This window comes from Pezoporus occidentalis, unplaced genomic scaffold (assembly GCF_034315485.1).
Source record: "Pezoporus occidentalis ecotype Australia unplaced genomic scaffold, CSIRO_AGI_Poc_V1 ctg68, whole genome shotgun sequence".
Classification (NCBI taxonomy): domain Eukaryota; kingdom Metazoa; phylum Chordata; class Aves; order Psittaciformes; family Psittacidae; genus Pezoporus; species Pezoporus occidentalis.
Window position 1 is genome coordinate 2,314,690 of NW_026916030.1, and position 17,240 is coordinate 2,331,929.

Below are 17,240 nucleotides of genomic sequence, written 5' to 3' on the forward strand. Positions count from 1 at the left end.
TAGGCCTCGCCTCGCCCCGCCCTTGGCGACGACTTGTGACGTACGGACGCGGCGCGGACCGATGACGCTAATGGAACGCAAGGGGCCGCGCGACGGTGAGCGAGGCTGCGGGCGGCCACGCTCCCCCCTCCTGTCCCGGTCCCGGTCCCGGCCCCGGCCCCGGCCCCGGTGCACGGCGGGAGGGGCGGGGCTCGGGCCGGTGTCCGCGGGGCACCGGGGGGAGCGCGCGGGAGGGGCGGGGTCGGTGCGCCCCGAGGAGAGGGAGGCAGAGGGGGCGGGGCCAGGCGAGGGGGGTGGAGCCTTGTGAAGAGGCGGGGCACCGCGGTGGGCGGGGCAACACGGTGGGCGGAGCCATGGCACACGTGCCCCGCGGTGAGCGGGGCCGGGGGACGAGGCGCAGCGGTTCCGCCCGGGGCCGGCCTCGGAGCGGCGGGGAGCAGGGAAGGGCCGGGCCGGTCCCTCCCGCAGCCGGCAGTGGTGGTGCCCTGGCTCCCGCACCCATCGCGGCCTTGCGTGGCAGGGACTGGGTTTAACGTTTGTTTCTGCAGCTCCGAATAAAGCTGTGGGAGCTCAGCGGGGTTTGGGACCGCAGGCCACGAGTGGCAGCAATTAACGGTTCTGTGCAGCTGATGTGTGGATACCAGCTCCCCTGATGAGCTGTTCCTGCTTAACAGAGCCTGTGCCACAGGCCCCTCTGGACGGCTGTGCAGATGCATTCCCATGCAGCCCCTTCCACTGAATTTGCCCGCTGGCCACTGCAGAGCACCCGTAGGGCTCAGCTCCCACCTCGCACTGATAGGTACAACTGAGACCTGAATCCATTTCTTAGCACTTGGACCACCTGCCTCTTCTCTTTTCCAGGTGGGTTAGAGAGACGCTGTAGACGATGGCCATGGCACTAAGATGCTTCTGGCATCTGCCTTCCCTGCTTTATCGCTCCTCATTCGCAGTGAGATGGGGGCTGCCACAGGCTCCCACGGGCTGCCCATCCTTGCTCCTGGATGGCTGCAGGCAGTGTGTCCATCAGGTGCTGCTGACCAGACAGCTAGCTACCAAGAAAGGTAATGGGTTTCCTACTGTTTGCAGCCCCTCAGTATGTTGGCAGAATTTCCTTTCCTGTCCCCTTTATCTCATGTACAAGTATTGATCTGACTTAGGCAGAACGCAGCTCTGGAGGAGCTGGTTTGCCTCATGGTGTTGCAGTGCATGGGAAATGTTGGCCCTTCCCCTGGGAGAGCTGCTGCTGCTGCGCTGAGGCAGCGGGTATCAATCATCACAGTCCAGGCTGAAGTCAGTTCACACAATGTAACCAACAGATACATTTTGTGCTTAAGTGCTGGGCTATTTACTCATTAAAAAACATGGTTATTTTGGTTTATCTTGGACTCAGTTTTGATTCTAACAGGGAGTTGGTTAATGTCTTCTTTCTGCTTTAAAATGCAGCCTAACTGTTGTCAGAAATAGAACCTAATTTTTTGTATAATCTGCAGCTAAAGGTAAAGGGCAGAGTCAAGCCAAAGTGAATATCAGTGCTGCCCTAGTTGAGGATATTATCAATTTGGAGGAAACCAGTGAAGACATGCAGGCGGTGGTAGAAGCTCTGAAAGAAGACTTAAGCAGAAACCTCAGTGTTAGAACCTCCCCAGGTTGGTAACCTTCTTGCATGATGCTCTATTGCCTGTAAAGACGGGTACCTTTCCTAGCAATGAGGAACTCTGATTTTTTCCAAATCTATTTTCTTTTGATTGAGTTATTCACTGGGCACCCAATTACTCCAACCTTGATGTCCTCCAGCTAAAGGCTTTCTTCACCTCAGCTTGACCAGGAAGAATCCATTTTTGTTAATAGCTTCCTGGAAATAGCTTTCCTAAGTGGGAGATGTCAAAAGTATCTAACTGAACCGTTTGCAGATGTGATGAAGAAGCAGGTTGTCAGCTAATGGTGCAGTAGGGCAGGAAAAATCCAATTGCCATTAAATTAGCCTTTTGGAAACTGCCATCAGGCTGGTGTCTGGCATATACAAACTTCTTTTTGCTGTGCATCTTTGTGTTTAGTGACCTTCACAAGCCTTGTTCATTTAATGAAGTTTGTGTTTTAGGAAGAAACGTGAATATATTTGACTAAGCTACAGTTACTATAACACTCTGAACTATTTGTAAGTAGTATCAAGTTTCAAGGATAAAACTTAACATTAAACAATGACCAAGCCTGAATCATTCACCACCCCAGCTCTGGCAGGGGAACATCAGTCTTTAATGGAGTTGGAAAGCATAGCTCAGGCTCTTAACTATTTATTTTAACCATAGGTATGTTTTTTAATTGCATTGATAAAGTACCTCTTGTCCCCTGTGCCTTTTGGCCTGTTAACATTTTGCAGCAGAAACTAGAGAGCAGATTAAGAGTAGCTCAGGGAGAAACCGAATACTTTAAATTAGGCCGTGTACAACACCCCCTCTTGGGACTTGGAGGGGGGGAAAGAGAACACTGCTACATTAAAGACATTACTCTTGATTTGTATAACAACAGTTTGATTTTCTTTATCTCTAGGAATTAAAAAATAACGATTTCCTTTTAATTCTTAACAATCCTGCTTAGTTTTCCTATTTAGTAACAAAAACAAACACGAGTTTTGTTTCTATGTTTTTGTGCTTTACAGCAGCGTTGAAGTACTTAGGTTGCAAATACCACCGGGGATGCAGGAACACAAACAGCATCTGAAGTCTGAATAAACATGGGTTATTTTCCCTTTGTAACATCTATATTTTGCATAGCACAAGGGAAGTGGGACACAGTGCACGCATTTTCCTTCAGCTTTGCTGTATCACACTGAAACCCCCTGTGTTTGCTTCTTTTGAGGGGCCCTTGATCACATCACCGTGGTGACAAAAGATGGGAAGTTTCCGCTGAACCAGCTGGGGCAGATCTCCCTGAAGTCACCGCAGCTCATTGTGGTGAACATGGCCAGTTTTCCAGAGGTAAGGACACCTCACCGGAGGCATTGCAAGGGGAGATCATTACCATGGGAACAAACAGGTTGATGCTGAACATCCCCTGGGGAGACTCGCACGGGCAGTGCTGGGCAGCCGTGCAGATAGGAGCAGTAAGAGCACAAGGTTAGCTATTCATCCCGCTCCAGGTCTGGAGCTTTGCCAAAGCTTATCTCTATTTATTTTCCAAAGGCTTTCCCCAATTAATTAAGTCAGCAAAGTCTCAGAGGAGGTCAGTGTAAAGCACTTGATGCCTAAGTGTTTCTTAAAGTGCATCCAGCATGTATAATGGCTTTGAAGAAGGGAGGCTCCTCATCAGTGAGTGCACCGAGGTCCCTTGGAGTGCCAGAGCGGAGAGAGCCAGGGAAGTCACTCCATGACTATAGCTCATGTCCAAGCAGGAGTTCAGGCTGAGAAGTGGGCATGTGAGACATTAAATAGCCCACTGTATAGCATTGCCTGCGTCGGCTGTCTAAGCCAAAGGGCAATTTTTCATTGAAACTAGAGCTAGAACTGCTTCTCTCAATGCAGTTAGTTTATACCATAACTGTTCCATGGATAGATTGAACTCTTTAAAACCATTACAGATAATTTACTTGATGTCATTATTTACAGCATATTGTCAGTACTTCATGGCATTGAAAAGCAAATAAAAATGCCTGAAGAGTCTGGAAAAGAAAATAATCACAGAAAAGGACTTTCAGGGCCAAATTCTGTTTGCCTGGGAGTTATAAAACCAAACAAGACTGTTTTTTAAGCCTGGCTGTTTATTCCATGGGCTGCAAGTTGATGAAGCAATGTTGCAGTATTTTCCCCTTCCTCTATCTCCTCCAATCTGTATGTTAAACAACACAGCTTTTACTGAGCATTTCCTTCCTACAGAGCAAGCACTGTCCATAGAATAACACATTTACATTCCTAATGTGCTGAGATCATCTTGGTTACGTTTTCTCTGCCCTTGTTGTGTTCTATAGGACAGCAGTTAGGTCTTACAGAACACTAGCATTCATTCCATTCAGTGATGGCACGCGTCGGAGACCTAAGCAGATATGCCAAGCTTAACTTTGTGCCTCAGTTGACAAAAGCTGAACTGATAAATACATAATAACCCTAAACACAGTCTCCTGCAGCAGCTTGGAGCCAAAGTGAATGATGGGAAGGAGTATCAGAAATAGCAATGTGCCTTGTAGGAAATACCACATGAATACAGACTCGCTCGGTGTTGTTATTGACAATGTCAAGAACGAAGCGACCTGGCAGAGCGCTCCTGCTGGCAAGGCTCTGATTTAACCATTCAGCCTGTCACTCTGTAAAGGTACACCAGGGCCCTGGGATGGGGAAGGAAGCCTCTTAATCACTTTGCAGCTACCCCATCGCAGCACCCCCTGTTTTGAGCAGAGCAGAGTAGCCAGCCAGTGGTGGTAGAGTTTGGAGAAGTTAATCCCAAGTAATAAGCTGTGAGATAAACATAGAGCTGGGCACAGGCACTGTTTCTCAGCCAACTGCTGCTGGCCTGATGTGATGCGGTCAGGCTGTAGTGCCGAAGTGGTTAAGTTGCTGTGTGATTTCTAGTGGGAAACATTCAACTGGAATTTCTAAACGCTCAGAATCTTTCATCTCCTTCGCCACAGTCAGGCGACGTCTTGGGATTTTATTGCGGTTTCACTCTGCGTTGCCTCAAACCAGTCAAATAGTTTCAAAGAAGCCAAACAGTTTTCTTTTGTTGTTGCTTCCCTTCCCCTCTTCCCCCCTTTGTGCCCCCCTGCCCCGATACCGAGCGCAGCCGTAGTTTCCCATTCGGTTTGATCAAAGCTCTCCGCACCAATGTAACTTCCTGATCTTACTGGTAACAGAAGTAAATGTTTCCATGTTCCATGGAGATGGATTGCCAACTATTGACAGAGTTCTGGCATATGGGAGTGATTATTTCCTAATTCCCTTTACCTTTTGATCTGTTTTACAGAGCACAGCTGCAGCTACGAAGGCTATAAGGGAGAGCGGCATGAACCTGAACCCAGAAGTGGATGGGACAATAATCCGGGTGCCAGTTCCTAAGTGAGTATTGATGGCTGCCCAAGTTCATCATCGTGCAAGATAACACAGTGGCTTGCAGTGAGTGCCCTTCAGAGGGGAAGCATGCATGACTGCTGTAATGTCATGATGCAGCTGCTTTCCAAGTAGCTGTATTTCAGGTTCAGAAAAAAATCTGAGCCCCTAAAAAATGGCTGGAGGAAGCTCTTCCAAGTGTCTGAGCTCTAAGTCATCACATTTTGGCATCTAATGGTTGGTCTTATTGTTCTTTATCTTCCCCCTGCAGAGGAGACTTGGTCCTAGCTGGCTGCAGCGCTTTCCAAGAGACAGCCAAAGGCTTTTGAAGATGTATTGCTTCAAGTCAGGGGCTGATTCTTTGCTGCCCTGCTGTAAATTCCTTGAATTGCACCAGCATAGAGTAGCAGCAGCACTGGTGTGAACCAGCAGTCTTAGGGGCGAGTAGCACCTTGCTGCAGAAAACACTAAAATGTGGTGATGAAAGAAAGGAGGAGGAAATTTATAGCTTTGACTAAGGAATCCAGTCCCTCTTCTCATGTAATACACATTGTGTAGCTGATGGCTGTGTGGAAGTTTTGGAATAGACCTGCTAGAAAAGCAGGCTGCTCCTGGCTGAGGCTTGAGCATCGCTTCCCTCACCCATCACAGGAGTATCCCAGCCCTTGGACAAAGCAGAAGGTGCTACTGCATCAGTGCTTCAGTTTGGATCAAGAGAGCGCTTTTGAAGCAATCCTGATGATCCCTGCTTAGTGTGCTTTGGGCTGCAGCACGCTGGGGGCTCCCCCTGTGAATGGGATTCCTTTCACATGAGGTACCTCATCATACTAGAGAGGTACCTTCTGGGAGCTCAGCGAGTGCTCCCCCACTGCACACATGTGTTTGGTCCCTGGGACCAGGCTGGACCTCCCAGCAGCGATGCTCCTACTGCTGCACAACTGGCCTGCATAGACAGAGTGTGTGAGATGGGCAGGACTGGGTGTTGCAAGGATAATTCATGGGTTCCTGTGGCTGCTTAAACCCTGCAGCCATCTAAATGCCCTGGCTGGGTGTACATGGCCTCACACCCTGGGGTTACACAGTGCTGGACCCACAAAGGGTGAAGAGAGCTCCCTACACTGCCTGGGCGTGCAAACCCCTTGCACGTGCGCTGTGTTTTACAAGCAGGTGACTTCTCAGTCAGGATGAGCCAAGTATTCCTCGTGCTTTACATCTACTTTTAAAATTCTATGGAATGTTTTTTTCCCTAGCATTTTGATCGGAGAAGTGTAATTGCAGCTTTCCGTTGCTGTCGGTGAGAGGGAATGACATTATCATTCTATTTGCTGATTTTCTTTTCCCCGTGCTCCCTGCCCTTCCCCCATTCCTCAGGAGAGGAGGAGGAGGAGGAGGGCACCATTATCTTCATAATTGCTGAGGCTCCCGGGTTGCTGCACAGTGGTTTGATTGTTAATGGGCACTTGGGTCATCCTTGAATAGGAATTGCAGGGGAGGAAACTCCAAAACTGAAAATCCCAATCTTTAAAAAGATATTGGTTTTTAAACAAATCTGTCACCGTCTTTTGCAGTGCTGCAGAGCTAAAATGAGTCTTCTCTCTCCAGGGAGGATGTGCCTGGTGTGCTCCCCTGTTCCTCTGGTGTGTAACGGGTGCAGGTCCTGGCCCCTTTCTCCCTGGCTGGTTGGCAGCCCAGTGAGCCCTACGTTAAATAGGTTTATAGCCTGGGAGCTGTGCCCTACAGGTCTGCCTCTGACATCCCGTTTGCTCTTTAGTACCATGACTGGGTCTGGCAGAGTTTCAACCACTTACCAAAAGACCCTCTCAACCTTAAAACCTTCTAATGCACAGGGAGGGTGGAAATAGTCAAATTCTATTAGTGGCCTCTCTTTAATACTGTATCCCTGAATGGCTGTCTTAAATTATCTAAGTTTTTCATTTTCCCAGCCCTTCTTTACAAAATATACAAGACAAATGCAGAGAGGTTGCCCAAATGATGGCAGGTGTGAAAAATGAGGAAGCAGATCAGAAAGGAAGAGACAATAGAGATAAGGTTGTTTCTACAGAAATCTGTTCTTTCACGAGGGGAGGCACAGTAAAAGTAAAATCAAAGCTGACCTGTTACTAAAGACACTTTTTAGCCTGCTCTATCAGCCAGACACGTGTCGTTGTGCCTTATGCAGATCCAGCTTCAGCGCTTGCGCCTGTTTCAGCTGAGTATTTGAAGATGGAGTTTACTTTTCAGTATTTATTCTAGGAGTTTAGCTTTTGCATTGCAGTTGTAGCAGAAAAAATACACTCGTTCCGCTGGTGTTTACTTCTGCTGCCTGCTTGGATCCCCTCTGCTCCCTAAGGCATTCTCCTGTTTGTGTTGCTAGCACCGCACAGGCAATATTTATTTGTGTAAAAAGTATTCTCTGAGGGTTTTAAAAGGGGAAAAAAAAAAAAAAAGAAGAGAAAGAAAAGCAGCCATGGGAACATTCGTATTGGTTGATCTCTTGGCCGAATTTGACCTGACCTTGTGTCTTTTCTGGTGGTGCCTCATTTTTAGATTCATCTTTTTTGGACCCATTGTGTTACGCTGGATATTGTTTGTAAATCAGTCATATTTTTACACATGCTTTACTGAAAGCCAGATGACTCTTTTGAAAGTTTAATGACTCATTGTGAGCGTTTTTCTTTTCCCTTTGCCCTTTAAGAAATATGCAAAGATACCTACGACAGGGAGAAAGGACTCCAAGAAACCCTCTCCTTTGAAAGAGCCCAAAGCTGTTTCTGCGCTGCGTTGCTCTGGATCGCTCATCATCAGAAGCCTCTTGCATGCTTTTTGTTGAGCAATATACGTTGCACCCTATGTTTATCTGCAATTATGCATGCAGAGTATTTAGTTAAGCCTACTTTCCTTTAACTGATCCCTCTCTTCACAGGAAATTCCTAGTGTTTGAGATACAGAAATTACTCTTACCGCAGAAGCGTCTTGCGTTGGAGACGTGACCCATGTTGTGCTCGCTGTGGGTCTGCTTCTGCTGTATGAGAGGAGCATCCAGGGGTTGCAGTGCTTAAACCACTGGTCACTGGGGGAAGCAGAAAAAGAGATGTTACCCAAGGGGTTGTGTGCATTTCTGAACACCCTGGCGTGTCAGGAACCAGCCTCCATCCTGATCCTGGCAAGGGCAGGATTGTCCCTGAGGGAATGGCAGGATTTGAGCCCACTGCTCCTTGCAGTGGGGAGAGCAGAAGGGTCAACAGACAGGGACCTTCTCCCTGTTCCCCACTTCTGGCACCCTTCCCCAGGTTCACTTTATGCTTTTGTTGGCTTTAAAGAGGGGGTAGGGACAATGGTTACTAGACAGAAAAGAAAACATATCTAAGAACAGCTTAAAAGTCCCAGGTCTGGGGGCAGGATTAAACAACTGTCCTTAGAAACCATGGGCCTGGCTCGTGTTGATGGATTCCTTAACCAGAAACAGCATCTGCTTGAAAAAGTGTCCGTTTCTGGCATTGTTGGTAGCATTGCTGAGAATTTACACACAGTCTGGCTGGAACATAAAACCCGCTGAGAAACTCCACGGCACTGCGCAGTGATAAAAAGAAATTGGTGTTAATAAAGACAGACAAGGAGGCATGAAAGCTGTGACCCCGTGCCAAGAAGCATAGGAAATCTGGCAGCGCTGCATAAACAAAAACATTTCCTTAAAGGCTCTGCAGCCCCAAGCAGGCGAGTGATACCCTCGGCACAACTCGGAGTAACCGAGCGGGAGCAGGGAGGCGAATAGCTGTCGGCGAGCTGGGTCTCCCCAGCCCTGCTGCAGCCCAGCTTGCCTCGCCACCCAGCAGGAGATGGGAATTCCAGCTCCCTCCTCCCAAGTTTAGCAGCCAGGATTGACTCCCTACCCCCCTACAAAGCTGCCTGAGAACCTGACCTCACGCAGACCCCTGTTTGTGAGCCGGCTTTGCTGGTTCCGCATGCGCTGCGGGACCTCCGGCTGGGGAGATCGAACACGAGAAGCCCTGAAGGCATCGATGTTGGGATGCAGAGGAAACCACGAGTAACCCCACTCACTTTAATTGGGTGTTTGGTCCAGCTTGGAGCCTGCACTGACCAGAAGCTCTTGCCACGTGTGAAATCCACTGCCCATCTCCTCATGGAGCGGGATGGGCTGGGGGTGCCCCTGGGGGAGGACAGGGTGCTTGCAAGGCAAAGCCATGGATGCCAGGGCTGGGTCGCTGCTCTCTCTGTCAGCTTTCCCAGTGATTCCAAATCCCCGTTATTACTCATCACTTCTGGGAAGCCTATTCCCTCTTGCACCATGAAATGAAGATAAACTGGCACGAGGCCAGCGCCTCTGCAGACATCTGCTGCGAGCAACCTGGGAAGGTATCGGCATGTGCGTCACTCGCTGGGCTCAGCGCGAGCTTGGGAAGGGCTGAGGGTCCGACTGTGCCCCAGCAGCCTCCCTCTAACACACCCCCATGCATGGGCAGAGCTGCTGCTGCCCGGGGAGCCCTCGCCCCGTGCTTCCTGAGCCCCGTGCAGGAAGAGCCCCGGCCTCAGTGTTTTGGTGACCCGGGGCTGCTGCAGCCGATCTCTAAATACTCCTGTGAGATGTTTATTTTGTAAGAGCTGCTGCAAGCAGACGGGCGCTCTCCTGCTCGCCAGCCTCGGGGGGAGCACAGGGGTTTCATACTCGAGGGGGTCTGGGGGCTCCAATAGCCACGATATTGATTATTATTGTTAAGCACTAGCAGTTGATGTTGACAGTGATGAGCTGGAGATGCTGGAGCCCTACCAGAGCTGAGGTGATGCCCCAGCCGTTCCCTGTGCCTTATTCAGATGGCCAGGCTCCCTCATCACCTTGGCTTGGGATGGCAGTCTGAGGGTTTTATTGAGGCACCACAGCAGTAACTGGCCCCATGTCAGGGGAAAAGTGGAGCTGAAGTTCTCCTGGGCTGCATTACCTGGGGCGAGCCATGTGTAGCATCATCCTCTTGTCAAAGCATTGTCTTGGTGGAAAAGAGCCTGGTCGTGATGAGCTGGACTAAGGCTGAGTGAAACATAAGCTCTGTAGCTTCCAGATACATAATTCAAGCTCTTTGGCTGCAGAGAGACAATACCAAGAGTTTCAGGAAGGGACAGAGGTTTCCTCCCAGCTTTGCAGGATTATGCTTTTCAGCTCCATCTCTCAGGTCTGGAGCTGGATTTTCCCCTCTTTCCCACAGATGCTTTGGCAGCAGAAAAAAGGAAACTCTGAACATTTCAGCATAAATTTCAAGCACTGCAGTGACAACTGTAAACCAAGTAAGATCCAGTCCAAGTCCATCAGCTTAGGGCTGTGCTGGGAACTTCCCATGCTAGGCTCAAGACTTGCTTCACTGGGGTGTGCTGCCTTGGTGGTGCTGTGCAGAGGTGGCTCAGGTGGACCCAAGCAGGGTAAAAATGTGCCCAGAGCTGTTAAATCCCTCTGCAGTACAGAGCTCTGTGATTAACACAGGCAGCTTTTAGGTGTCCCTGTGCTGTGGCAGAGATGATCACTGCATTTACCTGAAGTCTGCTGCAGAAAACAAATCTGGCTGTGCCACACATGACACTGTTTTTCCTTTTGGTGTTCTTTTCCCCCTCCTTGCTGCTAGGGTAACCAGGGAGCACAGGGAGAGCCTGGCCAAGCTTGCCAAGCAATCCACCAACAAGTCCAAAGAGGCGCTGAGAAAGGTGCGAAGCAAAAGCATCAACCAGATAAAGAAGAGCAAGAGCAAAGTGTCTGAAGATACCATCTGGCTGCTGGAAAAGCAGGTAATGCATTCTTTTCTTCTGCCACATCACGATGTCTCAGAGCTCCGGTGTGTTGGTGCCAGCCCTTTGCTGACAGATCTCCAGCACTGAGAACCCAGCTGGGGAGTGGGTGGCCCAGGGCTGGATATTTTGAGTCAGCACTGGCTGTTGTATTTGCTTTTTCTTTATGAGATTTGGGGCTTCAATCTCAAAGCCAGATTTATGGTACTAACCATTGTAAACTGACACAGGGGGAAAAACTGATCCCCCAAAGCTTTCAGGCTTACAGGGGCTGTTGCACAAAGCAGCTGAACTCGGGGAGCAAAATGACCTACATCCATAGCTTTACCACCATTTACACAGGGCCTGGCCACTGCAAAACAGCTGGGGTTAATGAGGATTGCTCCAGTTTGTTATTAATGAAAAGGCTAGCGAGATTATCTCTGTTAGGAGTTTTTGGCTCCAATTCAGGAAAATACTTAAGCACATGCCTAATTCCCTAAGAGCAGATGTCACTAAAGTCAATTACTTGGGCATAAACTCAGGCGCAAGCCTAAGTGTTTTGCTGAATTGATGCCTCTGAAGGCAGGCCATTACTTTTTAGCTGTTTGTTTATTAACAGCTAAAGTTAGATACATTGCAAATGCTTTGGGACAGTTCTCTGTGTGCTCACAAAAATAAACATCGATATACAGAGCGTTTGTGCAAGCAGGAAAAATGGCCATGCTATTGTAACCGAATCCTGTTGGGAAGCCGCTCTCCCAGAGCAGGCAGATGGTTTCTGCATTTGTGGAGGTATCGGCTCAAGTCTAGTTTTCGCTTGTACCCAAATGTTTCAGTGTGAGGAAAGGTCTTCATCATGTAGAGAGTGCATCCTAATCAGTCCTGGAAAACTGGTGCATAACCCCCACCTCGATGTGCTCCAGCCCTTACCTGCGCTCACTCAAATAAGCACGTGCACATTTTGGTCCCGTTTCCATGCCTGCCACATCCATCCGGTGTTTCCAGAGTCCTGCTTCCTGGGCAGTGCTTCAGCAATCACCGTTTCGTTTATTTTCATAAGAAATAAACAGCTCAGTTACTTGACGTGTGAATCCCTAGCACGTACCAGGGCTGCGCTCCTGCTGTTACCTGGTTGGTTCTGACAGTGGAGAGGCTGCAGGAGGTGACAAGGTAAACCCTCTCTTCTCTGGTGCCAACACCAGCAGGTCTCTAACTCTGCCTTCCCTAAAGTCCCTCTGTTAAACAAGGACCAAGTCACTTGTGAAGCTCAGGCAGGAGTTGGTGTGTGTCTCTTTTCAAAGCCTTTGACCAGTCCCTGTTCTCATTGTACAGATGCAACACTGGCACGGAATCACTGAGGGATGGTAGGAGCCCCCACTAAGAGCCAGTTATTGCCCCAGCACTATTTGGGTTTTACTAGGACTTTAGGCTTTGTTTGAGGAGGCGATCCCTTCCTTCATTTCCCTTTAAACTCTCACCCAGCACACAACTCTGACTTGTACCATGTCGCCACAGATCCAGCAAATGGCAGACAGCGCTGCAGCGGAGATGGACAAGCTGCTGGCAGCAAAGACCAAGGAGCTGCTTGGATGAGCATCATCCAGATGGACACACTCCCCCCTCGAGTAAGGCTGGACTGCCACAAACCCCAGTGACCATCCTTGCCCAGAGCAATGGGCAGGGGCAGCTCTGCCAGACCTCAGGAGCAGCTCTGTGCTGGGGTCCCTCCACTTTGTGTTATACTGGAGGGAGGGGGGATCTCTCCTCACTGGTCTTCATCCCGGTGGCAACAGAATTGGGTGAACTAAGATTAAAATAAAACAACAGGGAGGAAGAGTGGAGACTGCTGGAAAGGGCTCGCACGTGGGAGCCGGGGCACAGGAGGAGCAGCTGCCCTGCTCACTGTGTGCATCAGCCCATTTGAATCCCAGCACCTCGCAGAAGCCAGGACCACTGCAGGAGGAGCCTGTGCTCTCCTGTTGTGAACCTTGGCATTTGGTTTTTTGCTTAAAATAAAGTTAAGATGAGGTGTGGAGGAGCAGCCTTGGAAGAGGCAGTTCCTGGCTGGTTTGGCCCCTTGGGTTCATGCATCCCAAAAGATGTGTTTGCCCATTGCAGTGGCCAGCAGTCATCTGCAGCCTGGCTACTGGGAAGGCATGAGGAGCTTGGCACCAGCTGGTGCAGGGTGGGCAGGGGAGACAGGCTTTGCATTCCCCATGGCTTTGTGGATGGAGAACCGGAACCAGTGCTGTCAGTGTTACCTAGACCAAGACCCAAAACCAACACAAGAACTTGCCAAAACCAGCATCTGCCACCCCTGACCAGTTACAGACCCCCCTGTGCCAGCCACTAGTACCACGTTTGAGGGGGTGGAAGAGGTAGAAACAGAGCAGGTTTCTGAGCACATCGTGCTTCTCAACTCACGACCAGCAGGTCCTTGCCAGCAGCAGCAAACAGCACCTCATGGAGAGGAGGGAAGGTGGTGGCCAGCCCCATAGCCCTGCTCCCAAGGCATTTGGGTTCAAAGAGCACCGAGTGCTCTGCAGTCCTTAAATAAACAACTCCCAAACCCTTAGTTTGTGTGCAGCGGGGAGGGGGAGGAGGATGAAGGATTTGCTCTGCGAGGGCCCCACACATCAACAATTTCTCTCCTTTGTGTATTTTGGCCAAAGTGCTCACCATGATAAATGAAGGCAGGCAAATGGTGAGCCCAGGGCGCTTGCATGGCTCGGCAAATTGCTTTCAGCCCAAATCTGGATTCCTTTTGACATTTATCAACCAGGCTTTTTGTGCTGTTGCTGCAGCCTCAGCATCCAGCCTGGACCTGAAGGGTTTCCTGGTACCTGCCCTGGAGCAGCAGCTGCTGAGCTGGGTGTTTCTCTAAGCCAGGGCAGGTGGAGAAGCTGCTGCTGGTGCTGCCCATGGGGCTACCCCAGCCTCCTCCCATTCTCTTAAGGGTTTGAGGTGATGGCAATGGGATGACGGAGGGGTGGGATGGTGGATGCAGGCAGTGGAGCTGCAGAGTCACTGCACAGATGAGTTTCCTAAATATTCACTGCTACTCCTTACCCTTTACTCCACCTCACATAAACTAAAACCAAGCAGTAAGATGGCACCAGCACTGAGCTGGGGATGGAGCTGCCCATCCTCAGTGCAGCCATGCCCTATGCTTTTGGGATGTGCCAGGAGGGGACCTGGTGCTGGTCACACTGGCAAGGCAAAACTAGGTGCAAAACCAGCTTTTAAATGTGAAGAAAGGCAGAGACCTGTTCTCTGAGTAGCTGCAGCCAAGCACTGCATGGTGGAGGAGGGTTCGGGAGTCCATTCACCTGCATCCTCACCCCATACACTGTGCATCAACCAGGAGCAGCCACAGTGCCTGCAGATGCTGCTCTCACCCCAATACCAGCAATGCAGCACAAGCAGCACATGAGCCTGCAGAGCTGTGTGACCACAGCCCATCCTGCTCACTGTGGGACCTTGCACCACAGGACCAGCATCTTCCATACACAGAGGACTGCAGCAGCACCCACAGCACACAGTGGGTGCTGGGAGACCACCCCCTGCCTGCCATGGGCCACTGTAACCACCCCCAGGGGAAGAGCAGACAGACACTCACTGTGACTGCAGCCGGCTGGCACACAGGGTGGCTCTGGACAGGTCCCGTGTTCCCTTTGCTGCACAAATCACCTGCTGCTCCACACCAAGAGCTGCAGCACGAGGCCTGCCTGCTCCAAACACTTCCTCCATCAGCATCAGCAGGAACCTCTCACTTGGTTCCAGCCTGGATCACACCCAGAGCTGATAAGAAGCTGCAGCTGATGCTGTTGGCGGGTGGGAAGGAGTTCCAGCTGTGCTGAATAGCCCAGGAGGGAAAGGGACTGTGGGCCAGAAAATGGTTGGGCTGGTTGTAACATGGATTTGATGTCAGTGATGCTGCTTTGGCCACCAAATGGTTTGGCCTCAGCAGTTAAATGCCTCTGGATGGTGCAGGGCATGGCAGAGGGCCATGGCCAGACCCTACGGAGCTGTGCCCTGGGCTCTCCACACACTGCCGTGCTCACCAGGAACACTTTTCCATCAGCACATGCAGATATGGGGCACCAGCAGGTCCCACATGACAAGTGCTGCCATGGCCTCATGGGTTGGTGGTCCCCAAGGGGATCGCATCCTGTCAAAAGCGGTACCCCTGTTCACATCCCCACTCATCGCAGCCCAGGCAGAGACCCGCATCCTTCCTAGGGCTGCCCAAGGATCCGCACTCAGCTCCACCAGGACACTTGGGTTTGTTCCGAGCAGCTGAACCAGGGCACATGCACCAAGGGGGTGGTGGCAGGGACCGGGGCGGACGGGGCCCAGCCTCCTGCCACCTCCCAAACCGAGCCCCGCGGCCATGTGGAAACGTGAAGCGGAGGCAAAAGGAAGGAAAAACTCCAAGGAAGCTGGAAGCTCTCGACATAGTTAAAAACCAACATCGCTCTTCAAAATAGATGTGATTGCGCTCCTTGTGAGTCATCGAGCAGAGACACCAAGATTGCTTTGTGCCAGGGACGAGCCCGGGCGCTGATTGTGTGCCGCCCGGATTTGTGTAAAACAGACCATGGATGGCATGTCAGAGTTTACAGCTCGCATACATTTTCAACAGTGAGCTTTGCAAAATGTATCAATGTAATCTCTGCCTCCTATATTCCGTGTTGATTAGACACGATTTCTGGCTGGATTTTCAGAAAGCTCAAGTGCTTTTTTAATCACTACAGAAGCTCATTATTGCTTTCCAGTGACTCTTATGTCCTTCACTTCTCCTTTCAGATTAGAGTCTATAGTCAGATGAATATTGGATGATTTCATTACATACAAATGCAATCAACAGTTTTGCATAAATTTCTCCTCTTTTCTTGAGTTTCAATTGACCTCAGCACCCGTGGAGGCAGGCGCAATACACATGTAAATGAGCTGGCGTTGCGGCAAAGGCACGGATGCGGAGAAACAAGATAAACTGTCAGATAATATTCAGGATTTTTAAGAGATCAAAAAATACTTCCTCGTTCAGCCCAGCCGTAAAAATGGCACCTTCAGCTGCCGGGGAATGTGCTTTTGTTTTGCTCAGTGTCTGGCTGTGGACAAAGGCCAGGAGTGGCACCAATGCTGAGCGAGAGGCTGGGCAGTGCCAGCAGCGGCAGCGTGGGGATGGGAGCAGTGGGGACGGTGTCCATGTGGTGCAGGTGGTGATGGATCAGGGATCCTGCTGCAGAGGAGCCACTGGTGGGGTCTTGGAGACCATCACAGTGAGGAGCTGCCCATCACCAGAGCCTGCTGCAGAGCTGGGTTTGGCAGCTGTGGTACCCTATGGTGGGTACCACCACCCCTGGCTCCTGCTCTGGTGTGAGCATCTCAATGAGGGATGCTGAGTTTGGACCCCACCAGACCCCCATCTCCTCCTGGGTGGCCCCAAGCATCATCCCTGTGGCAGGGGCACCTGCCAGGGCTGGAGGCTGCCCTCCTCACACCGCACCGGCAGGGCACGGGGGAGCCGCATGTTCAGAATGTATTTAAGCTAACACTGCAAGTGAACAATCAGGGCTAATTTAAACAAACTATAATTAAACATAAAGGACTTCTTGGTAGGGAAGTCAGAAGAAAACTGTCAGCGGTTACTTTGGAAGCAAGGCCCTTACCCTTAAAAGAGCAATTTTTGTGCTAATGTGAGCAATCCAGCACTCCCACACTCGCCTTCGGGGGGCCGGTGGGGAAAGAAACTCTTGGGTTTCTTTTGATACCTTTATGTGCTAATCTTCTTAACAGATTTTTAATTAATGGGAGCAGGGCACTTTGCAGCCGTGAAATCCATCGCTGTAATTGCCTGGCGCATTAGTCCCATTAAGCACACAAATTACCTGTCTCCAGGCCGCCGGCCCCACCGGGGAGCTCCCCGCGCTGGACACACCGAGCGGCCCCATTCTGAAACAATTTTGATAAAATAAACTCTCTAATCAGATAAATAATTCCATAAGGGAAATTGCTGCCTTCCCGCAGCCCCCCTCCGGTGGGACCTGGCTACCTTCAGGGGAATGCAGCATGCCTCCAATTACAGGCAAACCTCCCGCTCGGAGACTGCTTGGGAGAAGCCCACGGCACACGGGACCCCCTCGAACCGCAGCGGACAAGGAATTAAGGCATTTAAGCTGTCAGCCAGAATCTGGCCCGGTCCCTGATTACCTGGGGGGACGTGCGGTGTATTTAGGTTCGTGTCCGTTGCAATTTCCTGGCCCCCAGCGTTGATCCCGAATGACTCGTGTCCGTGTCAGGTTCCTGCTCGGGGTCCCTCCGACACGTGGCCCCGGGCTCGGGGACACTGACCTTTGGGCAATTAAGGACATCCAGGCCAGTTGGGGAAGGGGAAGGATGGAGCTGCCCCTATGAGCCGTTGGGTGAGTGGAG

The 17,240-nt window shown here is 50.6% G+C and overlaps 1 protein-coding gene and 1 long non-coding RNA gene across 2 annotated transcripts; one reads left to right on the forward strand and one right to left on the reverse strand.

Moving 5' to 3' along the window:
- The first annotated feature begins 27 nt into the window (after positions 1-27).
- On the forward strand, positions 28-12,852 carry MRRF (mitochondrial ribosome recycling factor). Its single transcript, XM_062641351.1, has 7 exons — positions 28-95; positions 862-1,061; positions 1,491-1,646; positions 2,857-2,975; positions 4,951-5,042; positions 10,661-10,820; positions 12,318-12,852. The coding sequence occupies exons 2-7, from the start codon at positions 887-889 to the stop codon at positions 12,393-12,395; spliced, it is 780 nt and encodes a 259-aa protein (XP_062497335.1). The 5' UTR covers positions 28-95; positions 862-886; the 3' UTR covers positions 12,396-12,852.
- Positions 2,917-16,656, reverse strand: LOC134175403 (uncharacterized). Its single transcript, XR_009969003.1, has 3 exons — positions 14,422-16,656; positions 7,995-8,103; positions 2,917-3,040 (listed from the first exon to the last, which is right to left on the reverse strand). It is a non-coding gene; the product is annotated as an uncharacterized LOC134175403 (long non-coding RNA).
- Between the last annotated feature and the right edge of the window lie 584 nt (positions 16,657-17,240).

Excerpts from the sequence above, each read along its gene's own strand:
- MRRF (XM_062641351.1), top strand. The coding sequence starts at position 887 with ATGGCCATGGCACTAAGATGCTTCTGGCATCTGCCTTCCCTGCTTTAT. Across the intron at positions 2,976-4,950 it reads ACATGGCCAGTTTTCCAGAG|AGCACAGCTGCAGCTACGAA; the intron begins GTAAGGACACCT and ends TCTGTTTTACAG. Across the intron at positions 10,821-12,317 it reads TCTGGCTGCTGGAAAAGCAG|ATCCAGCAAATGGCAGACAG; the intron begins GTAATGCATTCT and ends ATGTCGCCACAG.